At 41.0% G+C, this 14,424-nt stretch overlaps 1 protein-coding gene and 1 long non-coding RNA gene across 11 annotated transcripts in view; one reads left to right on the forward strand and one right to left on the reverse strand.

Annotated features, from left to right (window-relative positions):
* PPP1R36 (protein phosphatase 1 regulatory subunit 36) overlaps positions 1-14,424 on the reverse strand; it is a 58,925-nt gene that overhangs the window by 30,432 nt on the left and 14,069 nt on the right. For 4 of the 9 annotated variants that reach the window (XM_015287880.4, XM_015287878.4, XM_040701590.2 and 1 more), the window contains exon 3: positions 5,410-7,285. The exons of 3 other annotated variants lie outside the window; for them this stretch is intronic. In XM_015287880.4, the coding sequence (XP_015143366.1) occupies positions 7,275-7,285 (11 nt within the window). In that variant the 3' untranslated portion in view covers positions 5,410-7,274. Of the gene's footprint in view, positions 1-1,619; positions 5,374-5,409; positions 7,286-14,424 lie in introns of those variants that run through there. 2 more of the 9 variants (XM_015287879.4, XM_025151016.3) reach the window with 1 other exon arrangement.
* Positions 162-1,619, forward strand: LOC124418019. Of its 2 annotated transcripts, none has more exons than XR_006939469.1 (2): positions 162-768; positions 1,333-1,619. It is a non-coding gene; the product is annotated as an uncharacterized LOC124418019 (long non-coding RNA). The 2 variants fall into 2 exon arrangements; XR_006939470.1 differs by having other exon boundaries at positions 162-300.

Below are 14,424 nucleotides of genomic sequence, written 5' to 3' on the forward strand. Positions count from 1 at the left end.
TTCTCGATCCGTCTCGCTTTCTAGCGTGCGCCACTCCCCTCAGCCAATCACAACGCGCTCTCCTCATTTGCCCCGCCCCCGCCCCGTAACTCTGCTAGAAAGTTCCAGCGGACGTCAGACGCAATGCGAATGATTGACATCAGCGTTATCCAATAGAGGCCGGGCGGCGCTGTGAGGGCTGCTGCGAGTGGGCACTGCCTCTCGGGGGCTCGGCCAGGCCCGGCCGGGCTCGCTGCTCGTAGTGTTTGTAATTCCTGAAAGTTCACTCAAACGTGTCACGTCCCAGCCGGCCGCCAGCTGGTGGGGAATTTACCCTTATTTGGTCGCGACTCACACAACTTCTCCCCCCTCCCGTCCCCGCACCGCGCTCTGCTGCCCGCCTGCCCCTTTCCCTCAGGGTGAGGGGTCGCGGGCCACCCCCCCGTCCGCGGCGACCCTTCTCAGGAAGCAAGAAGCTTCGTGCTCCCTCTATGCCAGAGGGCAATCGGAGCGAAACTGCCGCAGCGAGCGGGGCTGAAGCAATGTTTAACCTTATTTCGGCTTAACTTGGCGGGCTGACAGCTGAGTCCCCCACCGGCCCCTCAGCCCGTCGCCCTCGACACCCCCCCGTGTTTCCGTTTGTGGGCTCCCAGGTGGGCGACGGCCCCGCAGGAGGGCACATCGCTTTCCCCTCTGGAAGCAGCAGAGCGGTTGGGAGCCCTGTTGCTGCCTGTGGCTGCGTGGTGACCATTCTTGAAACGTCTCCAAATTTTTGTCTGTTGTGCTAATGTAAGATGTCGTCACGCCTACATTTAGCAAAAGCAATGAGGATATTAAGTTGGAGCTAGGCAAAGGCTTTGAAGAAAAGCATGAAAATCTGCCGTGGTTCCTCTGTGTTATTCCTCCTAACCTTGAGACAAACACTTCAAAATATTCCAGTTATAGCAGAGAGAGAGCAAAATAGCACGCTGAGATCCCTCTTCCCCTCGTGGACAGCCATGTTAAAAGTGCAGCTAGAAGTCTGCTAGCCACAGACTTGTGTTATGTGAAAGGATTAAATGCACCGTTTAAGTCATCTTTCGTTAATTTTGTCCCCAGCCTTTAGCATTTTGTTGAGCAGCCCTCATAGAAAATGTTACAGTTCTTACCAGACTGATTTATGCCCTTGTAGTTACTACAGAGTTTCAAAAACAGCCTTGCTTCAATTAGTGTGTTTTCCAAAGCTTTTTTTATGTGACATGAAGTTTCCACTTCTTTTACGTAGCCTATGTGTGTGTGTAGTTTGGGGACAGAAGGGCTTCAATTTCTCATGCTAAATAACAAACATACTTAGTAACTATTATTCTTCCACAGGTCCCAGTCCTTTTTAATACAGAGGGTTTTGACCTTGGAGAAATCCAGAAGAAATCAATGGAAAATGGAAGCTGTCAGTCTCCGTACCTCCAGCAGGAGCTTCTCTGTACATCCCATATGCATATTTCTTGGATGGGAAGGGTGTCGATTTCTCTTGTAGTCAAACCAGTGACTGATTCATCACTAAACTATCTCTTCCTGTAATTCCCTGCTACTTCATTCAGCTGATTGTATCTTAGGGAGCAGAGATAAGTGCCGGAGCAATACAAAGAGAGCTGGCTGATAAATTAAGCTTCAGGTGAAAAATAGATGTCATTTATTATTTGTATCCTTCTGAGGGTTATCCATAGGAACACTGGTGATACATGAGAACCCTATTTTGGTAGATGCAGTACAAACTCAGACACTGTTATTTCAGAGCAAAAGGAGGATTCTTGCCTCAGAAACATATATATAAAAAGAAATGGAGAGAATAAATGAACCAGGAAATAACACAAAAATACTGATTAACATAATTAGCAGGCTTGGTATCAAAATTAATTTGATATCTCATTTTAATGTATTTGTAATTAAACAGATTCGGAAATGAGATTTCATGAATTTGGCCAAAAGCTTTTAATCATGTTTTATCAGCCCAGGCACAACAGCTCCAGACAAAACCTGTCTGGGGTGATGGTTCCCTTTGTCCAGTAACTAATATGTCCCAGGTATAGTTGTGCAGATACCCAGATGCGCTGATAACCCACTAAAGAGCTGCTCACGGTGATTGGATTACTGCTTACCCTATTACCACCAGTCTGTACAATACATAGTATTTTTAAATTTTAATTGGAGTTTCACTGTAGTAAATGTGGGGAAAATGTCTTGGAGGAGTGCATGAGCATACCATTTTAATGCTAATAGTGTAAATCATGGGCAATCATGGACAGTATCAGGAAAAATCAAAAGATCTGTGGACTCAGGCTACCAAATACTTAATTTAGCCCCCTGCAGAAGTATTTCTCTTTCAGCTGAGCACACAGCTGCTGCTTTCTTCTTGTATAACAACACCTACAGGTCTAAGCTGCTTTTTAACTTTCGTTTCCAAGCAAAAATTGATGTGATTTTGTCATCATTGCTCATCTCTTACAGATGTCCTTAGAGAAAGTCCAGTCTAACTAGAGAGAAGAGCCTCTAGAACATCATTAGACTTATTCTCTCTTCTCAGCAGAGCTATTACAAGCCTGCTTTTTGTCAGCACTTCTCTTAAGACTTACAGCACAATTTGTGCACCAACTCATCTCTACAGTCATCTTGTCATAGGGGAAGAGCCAGAGGATTTTCTTTTATGTTGCTTCATATGCAGTCATGTTACAGGTGAGCCAAACAGACTGGTTCAGAAATTAAAGAGTGAGTTTTATGCTGAGGACACAAGTCTGATTTTCCTTTTAAAGAAACATCTGCTGGATTCCCTGTCCTGAATCTGTAAGCCATATTTCCCAGAACATCCAGACAGTACCTCTGGAAGTACACAGGCCCCTTCCCGCTGCACTTATTTGTGTTTAGGATCGACCATCCATCCATGTCTCCTGCTTGGCAGTTATGCTGTAGGCTATTCTCCATTACATCACCCAGACAGAGCTGGAGATGATATTTAGACTTCTTCTATGAAGCAAGAGCTCAGTATCTGGAATGGAACTGAGCACTCAGCCCATATCCTTATCTTGATAACAGGAAGATTTTTTTTCCATATATTTCATAAGGCAATATAGTATAAAAATAGGATTGAACACAAGTTACAGTTTAATCAGACATCAGCTGCTTGGTTCATAAAAATAATAAAGTTAAAACATGATGGCCTGTCATATACAAGAGCTAAGGTCTGATGATCACAACATCTTAGATCTTAAATTCTGGAGATTATTAGCCATTTGCAAAACTATTCAGAAAACAGCATAACTCAGATTGTACTGGCGAGCATAAGTGAATTATTTTCCAATATATCACCCAGCACAGAAAAGTCTAAGCAACAATTGTTCCAAGAACAAATAATTCTTGATCATGCTGCCCTTTCATCACTGCAACTTTTTCATCTCATTTCTATTTTTGAATCTGTGAAGGTAATTGGAATGCAGACAAGAACCACCAGCGTTTGAAATGACAACAGATTTTTCTGACAAGGCTCTACTGTGTTAAAAACACTACTCTATGAGGGGGGAACCATGTAACTTTTCGAGTTATTTTGTATTTAGATACTTTCACTTTTTTGCATGTAGACGCTCTTCTATTTGAAAGACAACCACAATTCATGTTTTCTCTTAAATACTTTTTTTTTTCCCCCATGAAAAACAAAATCTGCAAGTCGGTATAACGTGTTTTCTGTAAATCATACAAGTCATGTGGAGCAGTCATGTGGAAATACTTAGAATAGCAGCATATAGGGCACAGTAATGTGCTACTGCCAAACCAGACGTTCAAAAATCCCAAATCTGAAATTAGAAATCAAGTTTAAAATTATGAGCTTAAAAAATGCATGTGACTTTATTCACCTTCTGGCTTTTGAATCTTCGGCACGTTTTCAGATGACACCTGAAGGATTGTCCAGGTGAATTTTAGAGGTTTGCTTTTTTTTTCTTCCCAATTTAAGAAATGAAATAGCTGATTACACCATGTCACAGCTATAACAGGGCTGTATCAGATTGATGAGACTCAACAAAATGAAGAAAATTTGTAACACTGATTAAACCAGCCCTTGGTGTTTCAAGGAATAATTATTTTATAATTAAGTGGTTTGAAGGCACTCCTACTTACGAATACGTCTGAAAGTTTGCTGAGGAATGATTAAAAGCTGAGGGTGGTATCACTAAAGCTAACCAGATGAACTGGTGTGTTGTGCAATTTAGGCATTCCGTTCTACACTACTTTTTATAACTGCAGCTGCCTTTTCTAACAGACAGCGCTTACTGGCAACAATAAAGGACTTTAAAGCAGCTAGTTTGCGAGTAAGCATAGAATCAGATCAGAAAAAGACCTCAACAGGTCACTTAGTCTGCCTTTTTGTGTCTGAAGTCTCTTTTCTTGCAATTTAAACCAACCATTTCTATTCCTATTGATTGTGGTTATGAAAAAACACTAATCTATTTTTTCTTTGCCCACTGCTTTTACAGATATGAAAATTATTATGTTTCCCCTCCACCATCTCTTCTATAAGATGGCCTAAAATCATTCAATCTGCCCTCAAAGCAGTGTTTCCTTCACATTCACATTGCTTTCTCCTGGGTTCTCTGCATGGAATTATATCTTCATTTTCAAGGGCCGAAATCAAAACAGGAGACATCACTCACTCATGCCGTAGCATTTCTGAAGGAGCACATTATACTCCTGTTCTGACGACGTAATATTCACCTTTATTTGCAACAGCACGATGTTGCAGTTGTTTTCAGACCTCGATCCAAAATAACACGTGTATTCTTTTCAATGGAAATTAAGCAGCTGTTCCTTTTCTTACTAATAATTCCAAATTGCACTTGCTCCTACTAAATAGCGTCATATGTTTTCACATCATATCAGCATCTTGCTAAGATTATCTTAAATTCTAATATCTTCTAGTATACTTAAAGACCAACTCTACTTGGTCTTGTTTGAATATATAAAGGGGTTACTTGTATGGTACAGGTGCTTAGTGAATGAAAACAAAGAATTTTGGCTAGAACAGCCATGAATGGCATTAACCAGACTATAATTATTGGCAGTAACTGTAAAGGTGGGAAATGATATTAAGTCTTAAACAAGGAAAACAATGTAACGAAAGCACAATACTTCATACTCACAGGTCGACATAATTTGATATATCTTTCTGATTCAGTTAGATGCTTAGTGTGAAGATTTTTGAAGGTAACTGTGCTACAGCAGTGCTGTGAATTTCTCTTGTGTTATTTGTATTTTACTCATCTCAGTTTTCGATACTGTCACTCTTATTAGGTGAATGGGAAAAACGCAGGAGCAGATGAAGCTGATGGTAACTGGAACCTCACCCTGTTGCTGGAACTGTTATTAACTCGGCTGTAAGATGGAATTAAATAAAAATAATAAGCAGACTCGTAATAACATTTTATTAAAGATACTGTATCGAGGCATAGATTAAGCTTTAAAGATGACGAAAATTAACCTGGCATGTCTTCATTGATACTCTACATAGACTACAAATAATTGCTAAGTTACAGAACAGTCAGAGCCTGTTCTAGATGTCCTCTGCTTAAAAAATAAGGGAAGTTAAATGGTTCAAGGCCTATCTTTAGGTGATACTATGAACATATTTCCCTTCTCTTCTCTGCTTTGCAGAAGTGGGTGCTTCCTGCTCCCTATGGAAAGGACATCACATTTTCTATTAGATTTCCCACCTACAACGAGCCTTTTCCCTCAGGAGTCCCCAGTGGTATCTTGCATTTTCTGGATATTCACTGTCCTCCCCATTGCTCTAGCACCACCACTGGGACAGCAGTGTCAGCATTCCAGTCCTGTACTGTAGCCCTTTAAAATTCCTGTATTTATTTTTGAGATGTTTTGTGTTAATACTGCTGTTTCCTTAAGCACCTAAAGGCTGAAAGGTTTGGGGCTCTGAAATCAGATTAAGGAACAACATTCAAAGATACCTGAACATCTTTTCTTGCATTTGTATAGCAACTTTATCAACTCAAAAAGAGTAAAGCAAGCACAGACACATGCCCTGTACAAGCTGCAATACAGACAATATTTTACATACTTCATAACAACAGTAATGAAAATAATGCCAATTATAAATAAAATTGCAGACAGATTCTTACTGAGATAACAGTTATACTAAACAATAAAACATCCTTTTATAGTCATAAGTAGAATTAGTAAGATGCATAACTACAGCAGAATATAGATCAGCATGTTTAGTCTGCTTACATGAATCAATTTGATCCAGTTGTCTGGAGAAGCAAAAGAAATTACTATTTTTTTTTAAGCCATGCTGGCCCTATTTTTGAACATTTACTGCATTGTTTTGTTTCGTTTGCTTGTTCACTTCCCATTAATTTAGGTGGAAAAATTAGGGTTGCTAAATTACTCAAATCTGAACATGAATGCCTGATTCTCTTCTTCAAACCAGCTTTTTCAAGGTACAGATCCAGAACATGGTGCACACTGTGCCCTGTGAAGATTACTGCGTGTTTACTCATCTCCTTGTTGGTCACAATTTTTCACATCCTTGTAATAAGACCAGAGCACCATTTCTTTACTCTCCACATATAAGCACTGAGCTCCAGGGAAGGTCCTCTTCAGCTTGCATATGATGATCATGGCAGCAAAGGGAGTCAGGTCAGCTGGATCTTTCTCACCATTCCTTCCTTCCTCAGAGACCCTTTGTGCTCAGTTTTAAAGTTTTTTTTTTCACTTTGTACTCCAGACTAAAACATTTTTTCCCTCTCTTCTAACACTCGTTAGTTTAGCATTGTAACTGTCTGAAAAACACGTGAATTTTAGTTCAGAAGTACATACTTTTAACTTGAAAGCTAAGAAGTCTAAACAGTTTTTGACAGAAACTCTAATAAGCCTCGTTTCATAAAAGCAGCATGGCAACATATGAATAGCAGATTCTGCAAGCTCATTTCAGCGCAGCCCTTAATGCCTGGCATCTGCCTCTTTTGGCTGTCTGCTCCATGAAAGAGACTTCAAATTTGTTTTTGACAGGTGTAAATAATAGTCACAAGGAAGTAAGTTTTGTAATACAGAGAAGAGTCCAAAACAATTACTGAGTGTTCTAATTTGACTGCTTTGGTGCCTTTTGCGACTGCTGCAGTATGTCAAAAAAGCAAAGGTGGTGCCAATTCAGACCTGGCACACGTGGTTCTGAGTTTTTATGAAATCTTTTGCCGACAGTTCTTCCTCATGTCTTCTTCAAACCTGGTTCTCTCAGTTGTTCAGAAGCTTAGAAGTCCCTATTTCACTACTGCCATGCAGAAAAGAAATGCAAGAAAAATATTAAAAGTCAGAAGCCCACACTCTAGTACTATATTTGCTAGCATGATGTGGTCCCTCCCACCTCACCGTGGTGTGGTTTTGCTCTAAATACTATGCTTCAGTTATATTGAGAACACCCACCACAGAAGGGAACTCTTTAAAAGCTCTATGGTTCCTTTCCTTCAACCTCTACCCCAGCAAAACACAACCTTCAACAATGTTCTGGTCTTGTTTCAGAAACTTTTCATTTGTCTCTTCCTCTTTTACCTTTCATTTTCAAAACAGCTAAAGACTTGCTGAAGAAAACCTTCAGTTCTATAGCCTCCGAGGTTATTTTTGCTATTGCATGTGTAACTTTCCAGCAGTGGTTTACGGCTTGGCTTAGCGGATGTTCAAAAATTACATAAGTATTATTTCTTTTCAGCCTGGACTTCTCATAGCTTGGAACACCCACCACTCTGGAATACTTCTCACTGCTTTGTCTTTGCCCCTTCACTCATTTCTGTTGATTTTACTTGCCCAATTCAGAGGTGATTATTATACATTTACTTTACCTCCCCCAGAGTTACTATTTTGGGTTAAATGCAGCTAAATGATATAAATGTTTGCAATTCCCATCTCTTTGGACCACACTAACATGACAAATGTGAGCAGCTTTGTATCCGATAGGAACAGTTAAGGCATTGGAAACACATGGATGCAACTTCTAAAGACAATCCCCTGAGACTTTTTTTCATGGTACACTGACTTCTTTCTCTGGTATGGAAATCGCATTGCACAAAGTATACGACTGTCCCACTTTCACATAACTGCTGGCTGATTTACACTTGATATTTCTACATGCACTGTAGCAGCATTGGACTAAGTGGTTGCATCTGCACTGCAGAGCAGGAAGGGCTTTCAGGCTGCAAGTGAAGCCAGGTTTATCAGCCTTGTACACGTGCTAGAGCATCCTGAAGGCCAGCTCAGGGCTGAATTTCCTAGCATACCTTTGGGCAAACTGCTAGCTTCAAAGTACTGTTAGTCAGTGCAGCCACCTAATACACTCTTTGAATCTGGGAGGGGAATATATTGGACTGATGTTCTTATCTCAAAGTAGCTCTTACCTGACTAGCTCGAAGGTTGTGAAATGCATCTTTTTGTTTATAAATTAATAAAGGATTTTCCCGCAGGCAATATCAATGTTTAATATCAATGTTTAATTAGTATCATTGTTTAATATCAGTATTTATTTAGATGCTACCCTGCATTTTACAGTGAAATATTTCTGCAACTTGTAGATCATACGCAGCTCATGTGGCACGACTGGCATTCTTCGCACTGCTTCCCTCAAATGCAGCGACTATGCTGTATGAGACCACCTCTGAGCATGGAAAGGTGAGCTGCCTGTGAATATTAAGTCACATTTTTTCTGATGAAACTGCAGAAATACTGTAAATTAGTGCCAACTGTGGTCGTGTGGTGTACGTACAGAGCTGTGAGTACCGAAGTGCTGCTGGCATTGGTAACAGCTCGCAGCCCACAGTGAGCTAGATTAGAAGTAAAATGTTGTGCCCTCCGTCCAGACTCTAAAAAATTCTGGCTGCCCTAAAAGCAGAAGCAGTTTTGGGAATGCACAGAGGATCTGCTTCTATGCTCTTCACACATTAAACTCAGCTGAACTGCAGAAATGATCCATTTTAACTGGAAATGTGCATGTTTTAAGTTAGCCGCCAGATGGAGCTCCTACCTCCCATCGCACAAATCCATGAACATCTGCAAAGCTAAAACACTTCATAGATATTACAAAGGATGCCGTTTCTTCCACTTCATAAAAGTCAGAGGAAGTCTGTGATTAGCTAGATGTTTACAAATAAAGGGGAATCTGGAGACAGATCAAAGGTAACTCTCCAGATTTGGCATGATACCAAGTTCCTGTACTACTAGCATCTGCATGAGTTTGACTGTCAGATTAAGTGGTTGAACTTGGCCTAGCTCATCACGAACCAGCAGTGCTTTTTTTAATGCTTAGCATATATATTAGAAATCTGAAGATTCAGCCAGCTAAGGACTTGGAAGAAAACAACTCTGAAAAGGGAAGCATTCACAGCATCCTTCCTCACCCCACTTTCTGGATTGCAAAAGGGGATCTAGAAGGGAAGACAAGCCCTACTGTAAAATTCAAAGGATGCGGCATTGTAAGTTTAGTAAATAGGAGCAGTAGCTCTCAAAGTCTGTTCTCTAATAATCTAAGCTGGACGGTCCATTTGTACCATATTTGCTTTTAGCCAAGCAGTCTGTAATTCACCCAGGATCTCAGGGATTTTGGCACAGCTCTAACAACTAGGGAGAAAAGCAGATCTGAGATAAAAGCTTGTGGTGTATGAAAGACACTGAGTTAATGTGTATGTGCTTTAAGGGACATCGTTGTTTTGACTCTGTGTAACAAACCAACATAGCTTGTGAGGTCTAGAAGGCCACAGACTATTTCTACTTTTATAGTAGTGCTCTGTTTGAAATTAGTATTTTTATTTGGGGTCTAAGCCACACTGAACTCAATCAAATAAACATTCTCCAAAGAAAACTGCCTTTGAACTATTTAACTATTTGTTTGCACAGCAAAATAAAGCAGAAAGGACAGTAATAATTACTGAGATATTTATTATGTCTTAATTGACATATTTCTCAGTTTTTAAGTTACAGTTCATCAGGACCTCTTTCTCTGTAGCAGAATTGACAATGTCTGCAAAAAAAAAAAAAGCCAGCTGAATTGAAGTGAAACACAACCCTGCCTGAAAGCAGACTGGGTGGGGCTTATCCTCATACTTCCAGGCACCCAGACTGTGGCTGGTGCCATGCTTCACAACAGCATAGATAAACGTATAAAAATGAGGTTTAATCTACCTGATAGCAATGCATCTCAGAGACCTGAGCTCTCTCCTGGGCTGTAGGAGGGTACTAAGACTACTTCTTCATCAGTTCCCAGGGATCCTATCCTGTATTCCCTCCTACAATGCTACTGTATCTTTCCTTCTCCCAAAGGAGGGATATTCTGGATTTCATCTCTAAATGCTTCTACTTTGTATAAACAGAAAATCCATAAGGATGACTTTTTAAAACAGCAACCTTGTGACAGGGAAAAAAGGGGACAGCAATGAGGAAAGACTGATTCTAGCATTTTTCATGTTGGCAATAGTACTGCTGCAGACATTGGCAATGCATTGACACTGACGGCGCTGTGCCTCACAGACAGGCCAGGAAAACACGGCTTTGCACGGCCCCACATTCCCCAGTAGAGTTCCCACTGTCCACACAGCTTGCAGGATTTTGAAGCCTTTGAGGCCTTCCCATTCCCTGTCAGGATTCTTGGGATGTCTACAGAACCACAAGGCATACTTATCCTTGGGTGTCTCATTTCCAAAAAATACATACCCCCCCCCAAAATCTCATTGATACAAATCACGGTATGAGCGAACACAATACCAGCATCAGCAGTTAGTCACTGAGAGCAAGATTCTTGAACAGCTCTAAAAGGGCTACATATTTTCTCCCACGGGAAATGCTAGAAGCAGCATTGTTTCTGTGGTTATAGCTGCAGGAAAATTTACTACAGTTTTAGCAGGCCAGAAGGCACAGGAAAAGATTAAACCTGTTTGTTTTCTCTGAATGGTAGAAGTTAAACTGGTATCCATCGTGAGACAGACGCGTCTTTTAGAACAAGATCATTATTAACATGGGGCACAACAAAGCTATCTTCTGACTTGCAAGAGAACTGAAGACACTGAACGCTTCCCAAATTCTAGGTTCTGGGGATGGGGGGCAGCATGCCAGCTACACAACAAAGAGAAATAAAGAGCAGTCAAAACCTGGCCTCTCACTGTTTGCTCAATGCAGAATTTCAGCGTGTTCCTCTGCGTACGTTAAGGAGAAACTTCAAATATACCTACTCAACTACTTACACGGAAAGCAGCTAGAAACGGTGTCTTTAAAACTATGAAGCACAATATTGTTTTCCAATGACATGAATAAAAAAGAAGATACTTAAGGGCAAAAACGGCCCAGAGAATGATCGGATAGCACCTCTCTTGTAAAGCTAGCAGTGGTCATTTTAGAGTACAAAAAGGAACATGGGCTCTGTTTGTCTCGGGGCTGGACATTTATAGTCATGGCAAGCTGACTCCTGAGTCACGTGCTCTGCTGCCCTGTTGGTACAAATTAGGATTTGTCTTTCTTCATGAAAAAAATAAAATCACAGCGAATTCCAGAATCCTAAAAGCAACTCTGTAGAACAGTGGTAGAAGGCACAATTAAAATGCCCTGGTTTTTTGGCATCTCGCCCTTCAAAACCTCAACCTACAAACATTTCTTAAGAATGCAATGCAAGAATAGTTCAGGAGTTTTTTCCAAATTGGACAAAAATGCAGAAAACCGGTTTATAGCTACTGAGAACTACAGAAATGTCCGCTTTTAAAACATGATCCTGACTTCTGGCTTTCAGGAGACTTTTATGAAGTCACATCAGTCATGCTTCATCTTGTAGGTCTTTACATCTGTGACAAGCTTCAAAACAATTAAGAATTAGGGGGATCAGAATACTTGATTTTTAACTCTTTCAGATTAGGAAGCATCTCTAATGGAGAAGCAGGCACACTGGGATATTAACAGATACTGCCACTATCCCCTTTGCTTTGCTCCTGAGCTTTCAGCATTAGAGCAAAATAGGACTGTCTCCCGTTACCACAAAATACAAGAGTGCACACTGGGAGAAGGGAGAGCAACGGGGCAGTGTTAGCTGTGCCCAGCTGTGGGCGGCACATCTGGAGCTGCAGGGCACAGAGACCAGAGGGAGGTGGGAGCAGGTCCCGGCGCTCGGCTGGCCGAGGGGCCCAGCTCATTCCTGGCCTTGGGCCAACCGCACTAACCCAGCACAGAGCGCTGCGTCGTCTATTTCAAGAAAGACGAAGAAAGCTCCAGAGCATATTTGTGGGGTGAGTTGAACGCAGGAAGGTTTCCAATTCTTATAAAGAGGGCAGATAGCATAGATGTGTCTCATCTGTATGTAAGAGGCTGGGCTGCCTTTTTTCCTTATCGGGAAATAGGAGAGGAATTAGGAATACAGCTTCCATGAAGATGCTGGGGGGAGACAGAGACAGTTAAACAGCTCCGAATCATAGAATGGCTTGGCTTGGAAGGGACCTCAAGGATCATCAAGCTCCAACCCACCTGCTGCAGGCCACGCTTTGAGTTCTGACATAGCTCATGTAGGCAAATGAGCCCACCCACCCCCCAGCCTCTCATTTCTCCCCTCATGCCACCACTTCTGTTGAGATAGAGAGGGAACTGCAATGGGGAACTGATCCAGCCAAAAAATAACCCTCCAGGGAAACAAAAAGTTTGTCGTTTGACCCTGCTCATTGTTAACCCACATAGACAAGGGAGAAGGCAGCACACAAGCGATACAAGAGCTGAAACTACGTGGCAGGGAGGAAGGAACCCACGGTGCTCAAGGTGACACCATCAGGAACAAACTGACATCCTCAGCAATAGCTGAGATACACCTGATGTTCTGGTACTAGTGTGTTCAAATACAGTAAGGGTAGGCAAAGTATTTGCTTTTATAACCATATATTTTAATGTATTCTCCAGGACAGTAGACTTTCAGTCTTTAGCTTTTAATTAAAAAAATAAGCTGAGCTGTATTTTCTCCATTAACTGAATATATTAAATAGCACAATCCCCTAGTAAAAGTACAAACTCTTAGAATTCTGTGATATCCGATTCAAATCAAGATTTCTCCATGGACCTGTTAGCCATAAATACTGTTATACACAAATGTAAATATTCTTTGAATTAGCAAGTTGCCAATAAGTATTTACAAGTATACACACACACACACACACACACACACACACACGTATTTAAGCATTTGGATATCTCCATTGATACTGAAAAAGAAGCTTGACAGCTTTTGTTGTATTTTAAAGCTCATTCCAGGTCTTTTTGAATTCTCTCTTTTTAAGCTGCAGTAATCCTGAAAGCTAATATCTAGGCTAGCTACTAACAACGCTCAGGGCTGCCACTCACACCACTGCCAGAATGAGGAAAAAAGCACAACAGAGAGAGACCCTCTAAAAATAAAAATAGCAAAACACTGTTAAAATAGTGTCCTCGTTTCCTTCTGGCTATGCTTTGTCCAATGCAAATGCATGTCCAACCTTAAAGATCCTTAAGCTTTTTAAAGGCCTTATACACTAAATCTCCAAACGGTGCAGGAAGGGAATAGAAAGGAACTATGTTAACATGACTGAGAAGTACAAATTTCTTAGAGGAAATAGAATTCTGACTTAAGTATTTTTGCTTCCCCTTCATTATCTTTCAAGTAACAGTAAGACTTCTAGGATATCATAACTGCAATTTTTTTTGGTCAGATATGCTTTTGTTCTGTTTCCGCAGAGAGTACTTTTTCTCACAGTAGGAGGGCTGAAACACCACCATTTCACATCCCCGTGGACATTGTGCCATTCTGTCCTCAAAAGCATGGCACCCACCCCTTCTTCTCTGCATACTGTCACATTACCATAACATTCTCTACTGCATCTGTCTGCAAGCAAGGCATCTTGTTTATGCTGTAGTACCTTTGATTTGTTCTCACGTACTCCCCAGTCACCTGTTGGGCTATTCAAGTCATTCTGTTATTCTCTGCTTAAATACAAGTAGATCCACTCTAAGCTTTCCTGCTGTGCAGTCCGTGTGCTTTTTGAGCCTTATTCTGGACATGCATACCTGTGAACAACACGGCACTGCTTTTGCTCTGTAAGAATGGGAAAAAGAATTCATTCAAGTTCAGTAGGAACAACAAGCTTTCCTTTGAAAGGACCCTACAATGCAGCTTATAATTGAAAAACAAAGGGATTACAGAGTGTTTGTAAAGTTAAGATAGTTCACATAAATACCACCATTCACAATTCCTACGTTTAACTTCTGTAGATGACAGGTCTGCTCACGCTAGGAAGTTATTTGGTTCTTTTGGTGAATCACTTTTGGGTCAAGTTCAGACCAATGCACCTTAAAGAATGGCTCCTGACCCTGACCAGAAGTGTCCATAAATTACTGTTAGCCTTTCCCTGTATTCCAGAATGATCTTTTAGT

Source organism: Gallus gallus, chromosome 5 (genome assembly GCF_016699485.2).
Source record: "Gallus gallus isolate bGalGal1 chromosome 5, bGalGal1.mat.broiler.GRCg7b, whole genome shotgun sequence".
NCBI classification, from domain to species: domain Eukaryota; kingdom Metazoa; phylum Chordata; class Aves; order Galliformes; family Phasianidae; genus Gallus; species Gallus gallus.